Below are 20486 nucleotides of genomic sequence, written 5' to 3' on the forward strand. Positions count from 1 at the left end.
TTTTAGATTAAAAGCAAGAAACTCAAGCGCCTCAATTTAATTGGAAAGTCCAAAAGGTTTTTTGTTCTTTTTGATTGTTTGTACACTAAGATATAATTGCCAATATTTTTGGACTTTGTAATAAATAATACATTTTTCACCTACTCAGTGACTTCATTTAGTCATATGAGTAATACCTTGTTCCCTTCAACAAGGGGAAAGATCATACACGATGTCCTTATCTATATAAACATCAAAGTCCACAGTTTCCTTTAATGCATATTCTTAAAAACAAAGTCATCGTTTGAGCTTTCTGAATCAACAGAGGACTTGTAAGGAGGCAGGTATGCAATGCAAAATTATAATCAAAATCAGTACAGTAAATTTTTTTACATCTTAGTATGTGTTTGTGTGAGTGGAGGCATGGAGACTTGCACAGATATTAACAGGCAGGGAAATTTTTATGATGAAGAGTGTGTGTGTCGAGAGGAGGGTTTGCATGCTCGGATGAGTGAGGAATAGTGCATCAAAGCAAGTGTAGTGGTGAATATTTGAGTAGATAGAGTGTTAGCAGAGTCACTTTGTGTAGAAAAAGAAGTGCTTTTCCTTCTCATACTCACTCGCTGTCCCTCCTTCTGTGTCCCTCTCATTCACTGTTTCTTTTGTGGGAGGCTTCCGTACTCTAGTCCTCTTTTTAATCATAGTCAGCTTTTTAAGATTGTCATCTTTCTACATTCATGACCTTGCTTCCAACTTAACAGCGTTCGCATTCACTCGTCTCACCTCATTTACTTCCAGACACAAAGTCGACCTGGCACCTTATAAGCTGCTGCCTGTTTTAAGAAGTTGTAATCATGGCGAACATTCAAGCTAAACTCAACCGCCGAACCTCATTTCACTTACACACACAGACTCACACATCCCCCCAAAAAGATGAGACGAACTAATTTGGATGCCTGGACAAAAGTGCTCAGGCAAAGTAGCACTGCTGTGGGAATCAATCTGCAACCCAAAGGGGTTGTGTGCGGCTTACTGGCATCCTTTTCAAACAGCCTGCAGGCTAAAGTGAAATCCCAGCCACGCCCCACATATCACCCCATGTAATGTTTGAGGATGCGTTCAGCACTTACCGTAGACACGCAATATTTTACAGTTGATTTTTTCCCCCCCTTCCACATGGGCCTTTTCCCTTTTTTGAATGCGGCGGACAAGTGCATTACCAATTCAGACCTTAATGGCAGCCTACATATCAGAGGAGATGCACTGGCTCGGTGTAATCTGACTTGTCTTAATTACAGGCAGTATTCAGTAATAGGCTGCTTCTATAGATATCAGCCATTAGAGCAATGTCTCTGGCAGGAGGGGTCTGATTGGCTACGAGGTAGGTGATAAAGAAGCCATGCCTCATTTCCCTCCAATTTTTTTGTTCGTACTTCCTTGTATTAAAGTCAAGCGTGAAGCTGGCAAAGGACTGTGTTAAACTGATTTATGTGGTCTTCTATTTGGTGGTAGCTAATCTGTGCTCCCTGACTGCATTGTCAGCAGTCAGCGTTCCTGTACATGATTTCACTGGATTAAAGCATTTTCCGAAAATTTTGGAGTTTAATTTAATCAACCCTTTTCTGATCTTGCTAAATTTGACATCAGAAGTGCGATTTTTGTGCAGAAGTTGAATCTGCAACCTCAAACCAGTGGCGCTTACCTGCTAATTAAATGAAACCACAAGAAGAGTCCTCAAGTCCTCAGGAAAGTCCTTTTTTTTAAAAGAGGATTTGACTGCTTCCCCGCTACTGTTTTTGCAGGCTGGCTTTTTCCCCCTCATTACGAAGTTATGCATGCTGTTTGAGAACTCATAGTGTCATTTCCTTGAGTTTTTGTGTGTGCTGGATGCTGTGATTTACATTCATGTAAAAGATGACCGAAATGATATTGACTATATATTCGCAATTGTTCCATCTCACCTGTTCACATTGCTTTCATTAGAGCCAAAGCATGTGATCTGATGACATAATACTGTATGTTTGAGTAATTCCACAGATGGCTTCACCATCCATTTCAAATGCCATAAAACAAAGTCAAACCATTAAAGATAATATACCCATTATTAGTATGGAAATTTGAAATGGAATGCCACAGAGTACTGAAAGCTTGTCACTTGAGTGACAGTTAAAGACACTCCTGGTTCAGTGCACTGTATTTAAGATGTGTTTGATGTTTTTCAAACTCCATATTTGGCACATTATGCTCGGGTGGCAGCTCACACCTTGTTGGTATTTAAGACAGATTTCAGCGAATATTACTCGATTGTGGTGGCGGTTACATTTAAGGGTGCAGCTCCCTCATAACAGGGAGGTGTCGTCTGCTGACAGATCACTGTCTGGATGAGAGAGCACAGCAGCATCCCACCTCATTACCGTAGCAACACACTAACCGAGGGACCGACACACTGCTCGCTGTGATTAAGATGTAAATTTCCTCTAATTGGAATGTAAATTCATACATTTATATGAAGACGTCAGCTGTCAGATTGCAATATTGTGTCCTTTTTTCTCCCTCTCCCCTGTTCCCCAAGCAGGGACTAGGTGCCTGTAATCTGTATCATACTCCCGCAGCCCATCCTGGGATTTGCCGTTTGTTTAATGGCGGGCCCATTGTCCTGCATCCAGCCCGTCATTGTAATGCTTCCCATTCATGTTTCTGTGTTTTGTTGCAGTCTGATTTGCTCTCGCTACCTGTGTTTGTTCCTCCATGCATGGCTGAGCCGTCAGGGCTTTGGGGATGGGGAGGGACTTTGAGACGGGGCCGGGGTCATTGGGTGGCCGTATTTTGTGTGTGCATCGATTACTTCTGCTGAATGTTCCTCAATGCAAATAAGTCTGCCACTTTGAGAGGAAGCACATGTATCTGAAGTAATTAATTTTACCCTTGAATGCCAGCTGTGGTGTTGGTGTGATGTGTTCCAAATTGAGCTTTCTCACCAAAAAGGTGTTAATTTAGGGATTTGGCAGATGAAGTAAGTCTGTTTGCCAGTCTGTATGGCCAATGAAACTGGGATGCGCCATTTTTGTCCTGCTAATTCAGAGATTGTGCTCAAAGCACCTTGTCCAAGTTATGTCATTGTCTGCTTACCACAAATCAGTATATGACAAACAGAGTAGCTGTCTAATTTAGGGATTTGTTGGGTGGATGAATGAGCAGGTGCCTCATGTTTACAAAGGTGTTAACATTTTTATATTGTTTTTATAAGTTATGACTTGTTGACTTTGTAATGTTAGCACATGACATTGTTCCTGCTCTTTGTAAGAATAGAAAGTTAACATATTATTATAACTGGTACTTCTATTTACAGTGAAATGCAAAAGTCATGAAGTACACGTCATTTCTTTATACTTTGAGAGTTTGTTGTAATTTTTTAAAGTGATGTTGAGGAGTAATTCTTTTCCCAGCTTTCTGAAGCTCTTTCAAAGTTTTTATTTGGACGTGGGCTTCTTTTCCCCCTCACTTTCAGTCGGGTCCTTGAAACTAATACTTTTCAGAGGAAGGTTTTTGGTTTGTTTGTTTAGTCACTGAACATTGACCTATGAATCATTCAAGCATAAAAAAGAGATACTTAACTCAAAGGATGAACCAGTGTTGTGTCTAGACAACACTGGTTCAACAAATTGGCAAAGAACCAATTCTGAATTGTGTCTTTCGGCACTTTGTGACTAGCAGCCTGTGACAAACACACATTTGTTCGGCATTCTTTGCTTGAATCTATGAAAAATGCCAAAGTTAACACAGTTTGACAGGCATAAAATAGTATTTTTGTACCAAGAAGGTGATCCTCAGAGAGCTATTGTCCGAAATCTCATGGTGTGCAGTGTGTCCAGAACAAAATTGAGGAAACCACTCAAGTGGAGGAGAAAAATTAGAAGTGGCAGGCCTAAAAAAGTATATCCAGCAGACGAACACTGTCGGGAAGTTATGTCTTTAAGAAATAGGAAAAGCTACCTTTGTTTTCACGCAACAAGCTTTACCGGTACCCACCAGAACAGGTTGTGTTCTGATGACAAATCAGATCTGACAAATTCACACAGAAGTACACTACACATTATTTCAATTAAGAAACATACAAGAGCAACGACTTAAATTCTATTTTTAAAGGAACTGTGTCTTATCTTTTCCTTTCTTCTAAAAAACCACTATACATTATCTCTGGTGATAAAACACTGGAGAATTACACTGTCTCATTGTAAAATACACATTGATTTTTAACAGTGGCTGTTATATAATTATGATGTTCTGGTTTTTTTGTAACAAGGAGGGATCTAAAACAGTAGAAAACAGTTTTTATCTCTGCTAAACATTAACAAGTTTATTTGATTGATCCGTAACTCATAAGTCTCAGAGGTACCATTAAGGTGCAAACACCCTTCAGCCATTGAGAGTTTGTATTTATAGACCACATACACCTGTAGCTGCGAGTTCATCATTAGTGAATAAATTTAGTGATCAGTTGTGTAAGAGACATCGATGACTGGCTTGTGTAATCTTGTCCACTGGACATGTTTCGATGAACACAAACAACAGCAGGCGGATTTAATTTAGTTTGTTCCTGAATTGTACAGATTGAAAAACACCTGAGGGTGTGTGTTGGGGATGTTGCATATCTCCTGTACATTCCAATCAGGCACAGGTAGTGTGTGAAATCTCTCAAGTCACGCAAACCTGTCTTGGAAGCAGGTTCAGATACTGTAATTGCTGCAGCATTTTCATGGTTTTTCACACGCTTTCTGAAATTATGAAGATACTAATTTCTGTGTGTATGTGTGTGTGTGTGTGTGTGTGTGTGTGTGTGCGTGTGTGCGTGTGTGCGTGCCTAAAAGCCTTAATCTAAAAAAAATAAAAAAATAAATTTTAATCCTTTAAGAAAATGTGATATGTTCACAATACATCAGTGTGCGAAGCGTGCTGCAGGGTTTGACAGCAGCATGTGTTGATGTTGTAGGGTGCAGGAAATTAAAACACTGGAGGTCTCAGGAGAAACCTCTAGGCTATGTCAAGCTGGGAAGAAAAGGAGAGAGAGGGTGACACAACAGCTTCCTATTTTTATGTCCAGCAGACAATGCAGTTGGTAAAAAGCAGGTAAGTCCGTGCAGGCCTCTTGTGTGATGTTCTGTGTGGCCGAGCCTGGCATTCTCATGCACTCTGATTCCAGTTAAGGGTTGAGCTGTACGCCAGGAATCCTTACTATGCTGCCACAGCATGTCTGTGCTACTCCACCCACTTGTGGCACCAAACCTGCACAACGTGCCTTCCCTCAATTAGCTCTCCATCAGGAAGGAATCCTAATAAACCTGCTTCTTTCACTTCCACTCTATCCATCATCTTCAGTTTATTAAACCGAATCAACAGCGTGGAAATCTGATACGTTCTCAGCCACTGTTTCCGTTAACCAGGAATCTGCCTGTGGTCAGGTGAACCGGTTGGCTTTGCTCATGTGGGTTATTTTCAGTTTCTACATGATCCTGGAGAGCGGAGAGCGCACCATCCTTAGCAACTTAAAGTTACACCCGTCACCTGATTGCTTGCATGTGCAAGTGCATGATCTTTTTTTGCTTTTGGTGCCAAAATAAGGGATTCATGGGTCTCTAATAAATGTATATATTGAGGACTGTAGTAAACTATTTTCAGTACTGGAGTGAGAACTAATATACTTTTAGTTTTAACATTGTTTTACCACACAGCACCACACAACTAGCAAAGCTTGGCTTACTATTATCACATCAGACATACAAGAGTAGAGGTAGGAAGAACTGGGGCAGATAGAGAGACAAACAGAGGAAGAGAGAGAGAGACCATTTTGTCCCCCAGGTATGACAGAGTCACTCATGCAGAAAGATCCCACATGGAGGGAGGTGGGAGAGTGGGGTGGTGGGGGTGGGGGGCATGAAGGAACTCTTGGCTTCCTCTCCTCGTTTGTACCTCCCTTCACTGAAAACACATCTGTCTTCTTTTCTCTGCCACACACCTTTTCTGCATCCTTCGCTCACCTTCTCACTCCAGTAATGGAGTTTTGTTTTTTTTCACTGTTAACAGCTTAAACCGTTTTCTCATATTTAAGGCGTGAGGATTTCTTCTCACAGTTCATGCCACCTGCGATATTTTGTCAAACTTTGTGGGAATTGAGCGGCTGGTTATTGCAACCTGTGTCTTTTTTTTCTAGCTTTGGGTTTTTTGGCCTTCGGACACGGCGCCGTTACCATTACCCCAAGCAGTCTGTCTTACATGCAAATATGTGTCGGCTCTACAGCGATCACCATTTTGGTCCGCGGCAGAGCTATCTCATGGCTGCATGCATTAAAACAATTAAACTTTGCCCCTCCCCCGCCACAACAATCATTTGCGGATGTGTTGGGTGAAATTTAGCAAGAAATTATCATTTTCTGAATCACTTCACTCTGCTTGCTCTGTGTTTGTTTCATTCTTTCTCTTCCTCCATTTCGTCTTTGAGCTCCTTAAAAGACTTGGAGCCCCCTGCATGTTCTTCTTTTTGCTTCTTTTCTTCGTACTTTTTTTCATCATTATCCAACAGCACTTTTCTTTGCGTGCAAAAGCTTTCTGAACGCCGTCCTTTCTTCCCTTTCAGGCTGGATGTCATTGTTGCTGCCTGTGGGCTGGGTGTATTTATTTAGGGGTAATTGGTGTGTGGATGAGTGAGGTAATGAGGTGCATCCACACTTGGCTGCTCCCCTCCCTGAGATCCTGAGACAGACGTAGCCTAGCTGGGCTCCGGTTGGAGCTGTACCACACTGCTGTCTCCGCCACACAGGTCAGAATGGCTCTTTCATACCCAGGTGGACAAATACAATCGCTGGGGCTGATACCTCAATGAGGCGTCTGAAGTGGTGTGTGTATGTGTGCATGAGCGCATTTCCATATGTGTTCATGTGCATGTGTTTGTGGGTGGAGATTGGGGGGGTGGAAAAACAGCGCTAGGCTGTGTGCTTGTCTCTGTCTCGAGTCCTTGTTTGCCTTGCAGCTTGTGTTTGTATAAGTGATTTTCTCTGTGTGTTTGTAAGTGCATGTATATCAGGCTGAGTGGGTGTTCAATGGAGCTCAAGGAGGACCTTTGGCTTTCATAGCCCCCTGCCAACCTCAAACTGCCCCTGATGTCCTGCAGAGTTACCTAATGATTTCACTTACACCTCCCTTATCTGTCTGGCCCGTGTGGCAGGAACCGTCTGACGCTTCAGCCTTTACATGCCATTTGCTGCCTCATATCCTGTGAAATTCAATTGCACAGCTCTAACTGTAGCCAGAGTCGTGGGATCTCCCTCTCTTACTCGCTCTCTTTCTCTTGCTCTCTAGCTCTGTCATCACACGCTCTGTCTCTCCCCCAGTCTAGCGTCTTGCATGTATTTGTAAATACAAACATCTGTACCATAACACATTTTCCCACATTATATCAGAGCAACCTTGCATTTTAGTGCTTTTGCGCTCCAAAGTTGACACTTCATTACCCCGCAGTGTGTTGGTGACAGACTTTGAATGAGCGGTAGAAGTTTTAAACAGGAAAGCTTGGATGTTTGTGGGCACCCACAGGTGTTCAGCAGATAATATTATGCATAGATTGTTTTGTTGTTATCAGGGTAATTGGTGTGGACCTGCCAGCCTTTGATAGACACACAATTACTGTATGTGATGCATAAGTGGACTCATTTTACGGCAGGATTTTGAGTTGCTAATGGTGCATTATTCAGCTTTTGGTCTGTCCCCAAAAGTGCCGGGCCAAATCAAACACGCCGCTCCAGGGTAATTGAGGCCCACTCCGCACCCCCTGCAGTGAGCAAGGCAGAACTGTAATCCCCTGACAACTCTGACTTGGCCCCAATCTGGCAGGCCGCCCATTTCCCAGCAAAACGCCTAACTCCACATCAGGGAGAATGAAGAAGCTGATAGTCACATCTGAACTGCTTTCCAATTCTGCTATTCTTTTGATATCAACGGTACTCTGTAGCCACCTCTATACTTTCTTTTTCTTTTAAACTTCACAGAATATAATTGCACACTAATTGCATGGCTTAAACTAATATTCTTACTCATTAGTCTCCTCAAGCGTTTGTGGTTTTGTGATCAAAGGTTTTTGACAATAAACCTCACCACCCTAACCACAGAAAAGCTTTTCCTTAAAAAAAAAAAGAAACACTGCAATAGTTTTCTAAAGCTCTACCAGCAAAATGAAACGCATAGTAATTACAAAAGCATTTTTCTGAAATTAGTAAAACTGTGTTATTTTGAGCGATTGTAACCTACCTAACCTAAATAATAACCAACCTACAACTGCAATATGCTAGTGGTACATACCAAGGGTTCATACATTTCACATTAAACTTTTTTCAGTTGCCCATAACTTCAAAAAGTCCACAACTGGAGCTGCAGAGGTACACAGCTTTAAGACATGAAACACTTTCATTCTGCACACGTCATATTTAATTCTCACGATTCATTTCTTTTAACATATTGAAGTTAATAGTGCTTCATAATTGGCACAAATGCAACATTATCTAATCATTGAAAAAAAATCTCTGCACTAGTTGTATTGTCATACTTGACATTATAAATTAGTTTATTTAAAATAAACCCTCATAAGAGCTTATTTAAGATCCAGTTTAAGATGCTAAAATTATTCCTGTTGAGTTAATGCATTGATTCATCACTTCCTTCTTCTTCCTTTCTTCCTTCCTGCATGATAAAGACCATTTTCTAGTCACTCATATAACTGTAAATGACACTTTCCGTGCAGTAATTTTTTTCCTCAACAACAAACCTAACATTTTTGCACTTTTAGAGAAAAGAAAAGCATGAAAAAATACACCAAATAAAATTTCTCATGCCTAATTGGTCAAGAAGTGAAACAAAAAACTGTGATTTTATGAAAGGGTGTTTAAAACACCTGCACTGTTTGATGAAACATCTGCTTTTTTGAAAATCTTGCTGTAAAATCCTTAAAAAATAGAATATTTTGTCTTTTTTTTGCTTTGGAAGCTTATTACAGTGATCATTGCAGTTCAAAGAAGTGATTTGTAGCTGCACCAACATTTAATGGGTTCTCCCTTACTCAATACTTTTTGACTAGCCTAGTTTCATGAAAATCATCTTGGTTGTTTTGTGCACATTCATGCTGACAAACAAACAATAGTCACAGCCATCTATCTCAGAACATTTGCTTCTTGTCATTCTTTTAAAATCTCGACATTCTCTGAAGTGTCACCTCTTATGGGGTCATTTGCAGGGAGGGTATAACATGCATTTAGCGCTGTCTGATTCTTAACTTTAGCATGTGTTCTCCCCAGGCCTTGGCTCACTGTTTTAATAGCTTTAGTAATGCTTCACAATTAACACTCAGCCAGCGCTCTGGGTTAGGTCATGGCTGGTGTTTTTCAGGCTAAATTAGAAAACACAAAACAAGAATTCCCCATCACCCACAGTGTTTTTAGGACCTAGTGGTTATGGGCAAAATGGAAGGTGGTGAATTTTTTGACAGGGCAGCCGAGGTGATGCCTCATTCCCTTTGACATCTTGAACACCCTAAAGGTGGCTTTGCCAACAGTCTACCCAGGAAGCACCTTACCTAGCTGTGGCTAAATTTACACAACCACCTGCCCACAGGGAGGGAACTAGAGAGGAGAGCAGAGGTGGAGGTGGAGTGGCGATGGAGGGCAAATGGGGGAGAGAGAAGGAGGGGGGAGGGACTGAAGTATGTTGGTGTGCAAGAGAAATTCAATACAAAATATGTTTACGTAGTTACTTTCAGTCCTATTTGTTGTTTTAATTTACCTCAGATGGGAGATATTTTCCAGTTTATCGTCTGTTGTAAAGGAAAAAACGTGTTCCACCTGTACTGTGTTATTTACGCCCCCCCCCCCCCCCCCCTTTTTTTTTTTTTTTTTTTAAATGATTGGCCTGGTGGTGTGCCTGTTTTACAAGCACTCTTTAACTCCATTAGCTCACCATTTGTGCTACAGACAAAATTCAAACAGGTTTGGAAAGAAGAGAAGATGCGATTTAAGGGAATATTCTGTGATTTTCTGTAGCACAAAGCACAAGGTACTGCTGTCTGAACAGAAATATCAGCTGTGCCTAGATTTTACTATGTGAGCTTTACATTACTTTACATTACATCCTTAACCATTCTGGACTTAGAGAGAAACTTCAAATAATTTCTGAAAAATATGAATATTTTTGAATTTTACAGCCAAAATTACAAAATAAATCCAGACGGCTTGTATGAAAAAGATGAAAAATTATGTTTTCAACCAACATGTCTGTGGTCTGCAGTAACACCAGTTTTTACTTCTTACAGATGTGTTTTAAGTTTCCTTGCCCACAAGTCTTCTAAGGTCACCACAGGTCAGAGTCATTGAGAACGAAGCTCCATGCCAACGTCCATGTGGCTGACTTCAAAAAATTATAACGAGAACGACTACTCGTCCGTGGTGTACAGTTCTATTGGATATATAGTGTTCAGCTATTAATACCAATACTACAAGAGCTGTTTTGGTTTTGTGCTCAGAGTAGCTGCCAAACAGATTGTTACTGAAAATTCAGTAATTAAATGAGATGTCAGCGTGTGATAAAGTATCTGTCGGCTTATTTACTCATGATTATGATTGTTTTATGAATAGGCATAAGTATTAACCACTTAAACCATATTTATGCTTTTTATAAATTTACTGAAAGCATGCTTATATTGAAGCTCCCAAGATGGACAGTCGAATAGAATGGTAACAATTCTAGATGCTCCCCAATGGCAGTGTTCAGGCTGATTGCCTGTAGGCTGATGTGGAGTGAATGGCCTTAGAGGCTCTAGGCTGGTCTATGTGTGGCCCGGCTGGTCCAAGTCAGCAGTAATGACTGGCTTTGGCCAGCATGCCTGTTAGTGTGAATGGGGTTACTCTGGGCAACACCTTTTCAGCTGGGTCCTATGAAGTCCCCAGTATGGTGGTCTTTGTCCACACAAGGGCTGTCCTCTCAGCAAAAAGGGCTTCTTTTTTGTGAGGACTATCAACTGGTGATGGATTATACCCACCCTTCTTTATTCATCCGGGCAGGGTAACAGAGAAAGATGTGAGCGAGCATGTATGTCTTAGGTATACGCAGATATGTATGTAATGTCACACTCAGCATAAAAAGCATTACATGTGTAAATGTATAGTTTTCTTTGGTGAACCTGACGTGATCCCCACAGTTTGTTTTTCGTCAGATTCTCTTTTCCTGAATTTTTTTCTTCCTCCTTAGCTTCAACCATCTTTTGCTAAATCTTAGTTGTTTAACTGCTGCTTGGCTCCAAAAGATTTAGCAGGTGAACTTCATGGCAGAAACCTGCAATTGGAGAGACTGTTCGGCCCCAGTGTAAAGAATTGGCCCATAATTCTTATACACAGCTGTGCCTTTGTTTACAAGTGTATATGCTGCCGTTTTCAGTTGCAGACACGCTTAACAAGAGTGCTGGTGTCATGTGCATCTCATGGCTTACATTGCAGTAATGCTATGTGCAATTTGTTAGTAAGAGAGGTAAGAGCAGGTTAAGTTTATAAACTTGTAGTTTTAATATCTTCAGCACTGAAGACATTTTAAATGGACGATGATATATTGTTGTGTTCTCCTTTTATTTTGATTTTGCCTTCAGTTCTGGTCTTTTACTTGCACACTAGACTTCGTCTGTGAGAGTCATTACCCCACACCCCTCCCGAGGGGTCAGCCACTTACCCAGGCTGACACAGTAACCTCCAGACGACCTTTCGCTTTGCCAAATGTTATGCCTGTAAACTGCGTGAACTCTTATCACAGTAAATGATGAAAGAAAGAACAAGACTTGTTAGTGGGAGCTAAAGCCGGGTTTAGGTAACCCTAGATGTACAATTCTGCTTTGTGCACTCATGTTGTAAGTACCTCTGTGTGACACATGCATAGGAAAGTAGCCGTGCGTTGTAGACTGAGTGCAGCACCGAAAAATACATGAATAATAGATGACAAAATATCTGTGGAAATGTTCTAGGTTTTATTTTTTTTATTTTTTTCAAATTTGTATTTATTTATTTTTTGGGTTACTGAAACAGTGACAGACGATTTCGTGAAAGGGTAGTAGAGTTTTTGAAGTAACGAGCGCTTCATAAAACATGCAGCTTTAGTGCATATCGAATCTACTGTTAGTGAGATTTAGCATTGTTAGCTGGATAGTTTTGCTGTCTTCGGAAAGAGTCTATTCCCCACTGTTGCTAGTATTTATGCAAAGCTATGATGACTGGTGCTTCCTCCAAACTCACCCTGAGGTGAGACATATGAATTGTTTCAGTGCTCCAATCACCTCTGCAAGTAAAAAAAATCTAAATCTCAATTATTTCTTTACATCGTTACTTCTGTTATTCTTCTGATTTAAAATATAAACAGATTTCATATACACTTGCACCTGACTTCATTAGGTAGAAGTCCTCATCTCATCTTTTTGAAAACAAATATTTAATCAGTCAATCATATGGCACCAACTCAATGCATTTACACATAAGAACAGGATCAAAACAACCTAATGAAGTTTAAGGGACATTGAGTGTGATATAGTAGTTGCTGTCTGACTTGCTGGTCTGAGTTTTTCAGAAACTGCTGATCCACTGGGATTTTTCCACACAACCTCTCTAGAGTTTACAGAAAATGGTCCAAAAACCCCTCCGAAAATATCTTTTGAGTAGCAGTTCTCTGACTCAAAATACCTTATTGATGCCATAGGTCAGAGGACTGACTCCCTTGAGCTGGTAAGAATACAGAAGTAAACCAAATAATCATTCAGAAGAGCATCTCTGAGCACACCACTTACCGAACCCTGAAGCAGATGGGCCACAGCGGAGAGAGACCTCACTGGGTATCATTCCTGGCAGCTAAGAACTGAAACTGAGGCTACAATTTGCATGAACACACCTCAGAAGAAAATCATCGCCTGGTCTGATGAGTCTTGATTTCTGCTGTGACATTCGGATGAGAATTTGGCCTAAACACAAGATCATGGATCTGTTTTGCCTTGTATCACAATTCATGCTGTTGGAGGAGGTTTAATGGTGTGGGAGAGATTTGACTCACTTTGAGCTGCTTAGTACCGATTGCACATCATTTAAATGCAGAGCATAACTTAGTATTGTGTCCATCTCTGTATCACCACAGTATACCCATCTTCTAGTGTCTGCTTCCAGCAGGTATTTCTTGAATATGACAATTAGTTCACTGTAGTCAAATGGCCTCCACAGTCACCAGATGTCAATCCAGCAGAGCACCAGCTGTGTAGTGCTGTCATGTCATTATTTACCAAAGTCTCTCAGAAATGTTTCCAGCACCTTTCTGAATCTCTGCCACAAAGAATTAAGGTAGTCGTGATGGTAAACGGATTCAGCTAGTTAGGTGTACCTAACAAAGTGGCCCGTGTGTGCATATTGGAAGTAAAATTTAAAGTAAACTTGATTTGTAGCCCCCCAAAAAACAGGGAGAAATGATACACTTCACCTGTAAACACCAATAGTTGGTAAATCATTGTCAGCTTAAATCTTATTGTTATAGCTCTGCTTTTCTTTGTTTTTTTCTTACTAAATCATTTTAAATTCCCAAAAGTGTGATTGTTAAAGCAGGACATTAGACAACCTGCTCTTACTAAAGTTGCCAGTGAGGTTTTAGCTTGAGGATGCCAATATCAGAGTCACAGTTTGAGGGGTAAAATGTGTGTTTGAAGGATGGAGGGCACAAGAGATCCCCCAGATATGCTGTCATAACCCATGCAACCGCACTTTTTGCTATGGGCCTATTGGTAGTGAAAGCAGCACTTAGATATGTTTGTACTCTTCGCCCTCTATCCTTCTCCCTTTCTCCCCAGGCACCATGTCACTCCAGGGGAAATCCAGCACTCTCTGGCTATGCCCAAGTTCATAACACCAACTAACCCCCCTCTTTTCACTATCCACCATCAAGGGTCAATGTGCCCTCACCCTACAATGCCCACGGTCTTTACCAACACTGCCCTCCAAAGAGAAACAAAACTGAACTGAAAAGAGACAAAATGGCCCCACGCCGCTTCTCCTGTCAAAGCTCTTGACAGGCCCAAGCGGAGGACCCCAGAGGAGGGTTTAGTTGAAGATGATGACGACAGATATAACAAGTTGTTGTGTTACAGCACAGTTACACTTTGGCCCTTGTTTGTCCATTTAGTTATTCAGAATCATCACAGAGCTAACTGATTCCCATGCATGTCATGTTTAGTAACATGACAGATACAATCAAATGCTGCTTTTTATCAGTCTGTGGAGCGTGAAGGGTAAGTGAGGAGTTAGCTATTCAAGAGAACAAGAATAAACATTCCATTAGGTATTAAAAAAAACTTGAAATATTGTCAGCTAATCAATTTCCTGTTTGGACATGCTCGCTTTTAATGAAATTCAGTCAGTTATTAGTCCCTTCCCCTTTTTCCAGTGTTAGGGAATATAATTACATTGAAAATGCTTACTCATCCTTCTGCCTGCCTGCTGCCTACTCTGTCAGATGCATTAGGCCATGAAGCGGAATAGATGAGGAGCCTGTGTCTGTATCTGTCTATCTGTCAGTCCTCCTGACTGTCTGTATGCCTGACTTTTAGATTATCCCGGATCAGGCAGCAGGTGACATGGTGAGCAGGTGACCATCACCCAATTACCAAAGAGAAACTTGAGAAAGCTCCAGTGTAGTTTGCGTTTGTTTCTTTCTTCTCTTGTCTCCTGAAAAAGGAAAAGGAAAAAGCTTTATCAGGTAGCATGCAACTTAACAAGCAAGAAAATGCATCCGTCCTTTCATGCGTATTTTTTGCTAGTATTCAAATGACGCTGAAGGTTAAATATACTACAATAAACCATGTTATTACCGAAAAGAATGCAGAATAAAATCCCAAATATTCTAAAAGTGATTAATAATGTCAAATTAATTTGACAAAATAAAAGGATGAGAACAAATTTTTACTTAAAAATTTCAAAGTCTAAAGGAGAAAGACTTTGCTAGTCAACAGGTTATTCTTAGGGCAAGGCCAGGGATTGTGTTACGCTCTTTGTTACCACAAAAGAAGAGAAAGGTAGAGCTTCTTCTCAGCTTTTGTTAGGTGCAGGTGGGCTAGAATTTCCAAAGTGATTGGCATAAAGGATTTATGCCGGGTTGTTTCTGCATTTTTTTTTCTGGGAAGGTGGCGGAAGTATTCTCCGAAATTGCCAGGGTAAATGTGCTCATAGTTTACTTGTCGAATAGAAAGGTTCATCACCTCATTATGTGGGTTTTTGGTGTGCTAAAGCCAATACTAGTTCCTATAGATACAGCAAATGATTTCCCACACAATGCTGTGAAACTTTAGAGTTGCGAGGGATTACAGCGCTGGCAGGCGATTTACCTTGGTTTAGTCACTGAACAGATCAGCAAGTCTACCAGTTTCAGCCGTGAAACAGTCTGCTGCCATTTTGACCCTTGGCTGGTTGTAGAAATGGGGCTGGAAATGGAAGACATTGACCTGGTGTCACGGACAGATGTACACATTAGTTTACAGTGGCTGCACTGCAGCTGTGCCGCTCAAGGAAATGGAATTCGCAAAAGGTATCACCTCTAATGTGACCGCAGTCTATGAATACTGGACCTAGAGCTATATATTAAAAATACATTTTGTCGAATTGTTCTGCATTAATAAAATGACCCAAGCTTATCTTATTGGTAACAGCATGTACCCAGATTTCAGTCACTTTTTCTCCACTGCAATTGTAATGACTTCAATGTAGAGAAGCAATTTTCAGTTTTATGTAATTTCAGTGAAATCACCGAGTTTACGAAATGCTGTCAGCATTACAGCACTGATTGATTAAGTAGGTGTTTATGGTAAATATCTTGTCACTTCCTTAAACATATTCCTGTGCCAGCTAATCTGATTGGAACAGCCAGACCGGTCATCATGTGTTCTAACAAGGTGTTGGGTTTCCCATCGTCCTAAGCTGTACAGTGACACGGGCCATTTGAAAGTGTGGCTAAAACTCTATGGAAGAAATGACTCGTTAAATTAGCACCTAATACTCCAGTCATTAGCAAGCCGTTACCACCACTGGAATGCCTTTGATGGCGCTGCTTTGTGTAAGTAGGTCCCTTGTAAGCTCCACTTGGAAAAATCTCTCCATTTAGATGTTGGAATATTACACAACTGCTTTCCATTGTAACGCACACAAGCAAAACAAAAGAAGATGCCCAAAACAGTGATTTAGTGTGTTCTCTGACCCTTAAACGACTGACGTCATATCCACAAATAAAACTACAGAGAGTGGAAATGACCGGGCAGCATAAAACACCGTATTCTCTGAGAAACAGGTCTTTGGGGTCTTTGGTAAGCTGAAGGGAATTGTCCATTGTGGGGTGATATCAGTAACCCTCTTAGGCAAAGCTAGTCTGTGGGCCGACCCCGAGGGCTCATTTCAAGTGCTTAGTGCTCGTTTGGAGCTTTGTCACCCCTCGCCCTGTTGCCAGCATGGCCCCATCCCCTCTGGCTGTGGTGGCGGAGCTGTACCACAGACCTTTACCCCTGCCCACCACCAGGGAGGGAACACTGACATCACAGCTCTAAGACACACACTCACGCACACACACACACACACACACATTGACTAAGATTGTAGCACACATCCAATTTCACATTGCCCCCCTCCACCACGGCACCACAGCCAATGGTCTATTTTCCCGCCGTCCACTCCTTTCCAACACCCACCCCCCACCCCTCGCCCCTTTCTTATGTTTTTCCTCTTTCTCCACCCTCGCGAAGGTTGCCAGGCAGCAAAGAAAGACTTCACACACACATACACCCCACTATGCCTCTGAGGGTTATCCGGATGTCCTTGTTTACATCATGGAGTGTGCAGGACGTAGGGAAGCAGATTCAGAGCCTCCCTGACTATGTCTCTCGAAGTCCTACACTGACCTCCATTCATTTGTTGTCAGTGTGAAATGCTCAGGGCAGTAATGCATTTGCTGTAAACATTGCTACAATAATCTACTGTACTTACAATGCTTTTAAAATATTTGGTGTAAATTTCAAAGATAAATTCAAAATTATTGAAAATAATTTGATTGTCTTCATGCATTTAGCTGTGCTTAGGATTACTTCATTTGGTATAGAAGAGAGTTTTTTGGCTCTGATAACATTTATCGACTCTTATATTGGCTGTGTGTGTGTGTGGTGGTTGCTGGCTGTTACTAGGCTGTCTTTTCCCTGTGTGTCAAACCAATCGATTGGTTTGTTTGCTCCTCCCTCCAACTTTGATGTTACCATTGATTGTTCTCATCTGCCCCTGAACTCAAAGGTTAGAGGAGCTGAGCTGCACTTCTGAATTGCTTTGACCTTCGCTCTGCACATGCTCAGTGGGTTTACAGAGCCCAGAGCCAAACAGACATGGTGTAGCCAGGCCCGTGGGTGCGTGACAGCCAGACAACGGTGTGATGTCTTTTTTTTCCCCTTTAACTCACCCACTGAGGATGATGTATATGTGATTGATTTTTCTCCTACCTCTCTCTCTAACATGTTTCCGCTGCAGTGCGCTAAGCAGGACTGAGTCCAGGCTTGATCAATGCATTGTTTTTCTTTTTCAATCACACTCGAGTGAGCTGAAGACACGAAAGGTTACACAGGTGAGGTTTGGCAGGGTATGGAAGCAAAGCAGCGCTTCTGGAGGCCCCCTCAAGGCCGGTGTATGAGTTTGCCTGGGATGTTTGTGTGTGCGTGCGTGCATGTGTGTGGGGGGAAAAAAAGGAGTGAAAGAAAGACTAACATGCAGAGAGAAGTTGAACAGATTCATGTTTTTCTAACAACTTCATCTTCTGGTCTCACCAGTCTTAGTTCATGCTTATTATGTGCCTCATGTTTGTTCTTCACTGGGAATCATTTTCCTTGCCTCTATGTAACCTTAGCTTTACCATCTCACATTAAATTACAGGTCCTTCACAAGTGTCTCAGTTCTCACCTTCCCTTAGATAATCTGCAGGAAGACTACTCTTCTTTCCTCTGTTTGCCTCACAAATGGTTTTCTGAAACACACACAAAGGCAATATGCTCAACAACTTGAGCTGTCGGCCACAGGAGCAGGAAGAGAAGGCTTCATATCAGACACGAAGATCAGTCATTTAAAACACACTCAGGTGTTTCAGCACTCTAAAAAAATAAAGGCTGGAAGTCATCTACCCTGAAGGGGTAAAGAGTGCGGCGTTGTTCTGATTATCTCTAAGTAATGACGCTCTTAAACCCCGTACCCAAACACCTAGTCATTAGGAAAAAGATAAGTATCTGTGGGAGTGGAAGGGCTCTGCTAAAGCTGGATGTCTGGAGGGGAAGGACGTGGCGGGCAGGGAAGGTTTACAGGGTTGAGGTGGGCTAGGTGTGGGAGTGCAGGCTTTGGCCAGTGGGTTTCAGATGTCATGGCAGATTCTTTCAGGGGGAAATTATAGGGTTTAACTTCTCTTGTACCCAGAATGGCAGTATTCTGATTTAACTTCCTCAATAGACACTCGGGCAACAAGCCACTCAGCACCATTGTCAGGGCCACACTTGACTCCGGAGATACTTCACCTCCTCTCACGCTCTCAACAGCTCTTCAAGACTTTGTTCATGGAGGGCCGCCGACAGCCTTTCACGGCAGATCTGGAGAAAGCAGAGCAGGCAGTGAAACCCCTCTTAAGCTTTATAGCAGTAAGCATGTTGGTGTTTGGGGGGTTTACACGAGTGGCCCTCATTAACCTCTTAGCGTCTTTGTGCTTTGAGTTGGCACAGGGCTGCTCTGTAGATAAGCTTTACTGTAAAAGACTTTCTTGTAGACAACTGAGCACAATTTGTGTTACAGTAAAGCAGTCAGCACTGATGCAAATGCATCCATCTAGATTTTCCGGGCACAGTTGTGTTGGAACACACACTTTCTCTTACTTCATAAATGAGTGATTTTGTGTCCCATTCACAATTCTCCAAAACAACCCTAACACACACACACACACACACACACACATATATATATATTCCCCATGAGGTGTAACAGACCTAAAGCTCTCTGAAGCATTTAGCAACACGCTGGCAGGTTTACTCCATGCTGCCAGTGCTGAGGGGAGTGCTGAAGCATCTAATGCAATTTCAACCCAACATGGCTCTCTGCGAATAAGCATCACTGAAGAGTAACATCTACTGTATGCTGATCCACTGCAGAGCTTTCTTCTTGCACTGACGCTCTGCCCCCTCCCTCTGTCCCTCTTCTCTCTCTCTGATTTGTGCAGAGACTGCATTTGCCTCCAGACTTGTCTGAGACAGTGAGTCGTGTGAGCAGGGGGGAGCTGGCAGGAGCAACCGCGGTGGCGTCAACCTGTGGCTCCGGCACTTCCGGCAACAAACACCTGGACTTCTAGAGCTCCCACACAGTCGCTATAGGCAACCAACACCTGGAATGCCGCAGCGTTGTCCTCTTCACTGCGGTGACCAGGTTGTTCCCTTGCCCACATAATGTCAACATCTATAACCCTGCCAGCCATTACCACCTGCCAACTGACACAGCCAGGGGTGAAGATCTAAACATCCACAGTACCTCTTCTCATAACCGACACATTTCTTCCTATATTTCACAGCTCTTCTTTTATTTACACTTAGTCTACATGCTTTTTGTTTTTTTCCTGACTCTGAAAGCTGATATTCACACAATCCACGCTGTCATTACGGACTCATTTCACTTTTGTTGCTAGCAAACCTTTTTCTGTTTTTCCTGCAAGCTGCAGAAACATAGAAACACTGTGTTGTTTTGAAATGTAATGTAAATGGCTGGTAAGGTGATGATTACTTAACCTAAATAAAATACAAGCTGGGTGTTTTTTTCAGGTTTGGTACATTTTGTAAGTTCTTTGTTGTTTTCTCTGCCTCTAGAGAATATGTTTACAAGCAAAGTGCAGCCGTTAATTTTTTTTTTTTAACCTTTCTTTACAGACAGACAGTCGAAGTAAATATTGAATAATTTAACTAATCTCTGGGCCTCTGTCGACTCACTCCACTTTACAAAAATCTATAAATACAGTTTATTTTGCAGGTTGATCAAATTTTCTTATGTAAAAGTAAATAATAAACAATAAATATACAGAACATGGCACACACTATATTGTGTATATCGCCAACTCTGAGGAGAAAATAGACTGTGAGACTGGGAGGGACTGATCTCTGGTTTGCCTGACTGGTTTCAGGTTTGGATAGGGATGCCTCCATCTGACCCTGAGACTGTGCCTGTGAGTGATGTATACCTCCAGTAAGCAGAGCAGAGCAGGAATGTGGGCAGAGGGTAGGAGAGCTGAATTTGGGTGCAGGCTTCACACCTCATCAGGCATGTTTGCTGGATGAGCTGCTTTGCCATGACAAGCCCAAAAGAACAAATTAGGTCAAACGGTGACATGGAGAAACAGAGGAGAACAAAAAAATCAACATG

The 20486-nt window shown here is 41.8% G+C and overlaps 1 protein-coding gene across 3 annotated transcripts in view; it reads left to right on the forward strand.

The window, feature by feature from the left end:
* The window catches only part of elp4 (elongator acetyltransferase complex subunit 4), a 54740-nt gene extending 34850 nt beyond the window's left edge, over positions 1 to 19890 (forward strand). The window contains exon 11 of one of the 3 annotated variants that reach the window (XR_014919370.1): positions 19300 to 19359. Coding sequence is in view for 2 of the 3 variants with exons in the window: in XM_085452840.1 (XP_085308966.1) it covers positions 19300 to 19428 (129 nt within the window). In the remaining variant the exon portion in view is untranslated. Of the gene's footprint in view, positions 1 to 4969; positions 5070 to 19299 lie in introns of those variants that run through there. The other 2 variants (XM_085452839.1, XM_085452840.1) reach the window with 2 other exon arrangements.
* Positions 19891 to 20486: the final 596 nt, after the last annotated feature.

Source organism: Copadichromis virginalis, linkage group LG1, assembly GCF_057382275.1.
Source record: "Copadichromis virginalis isolate Kocher_CV1m ecotype Utaka linkage group LG1, C_Virginalis_male_GT1.1, whole genome shotgun sequence".
NCBI lineage: Eukaryota > Metazoa > Chordata > Actinopteri > Cichliformes > Cichlidae > Copadichromis > Copadichromis virginalis.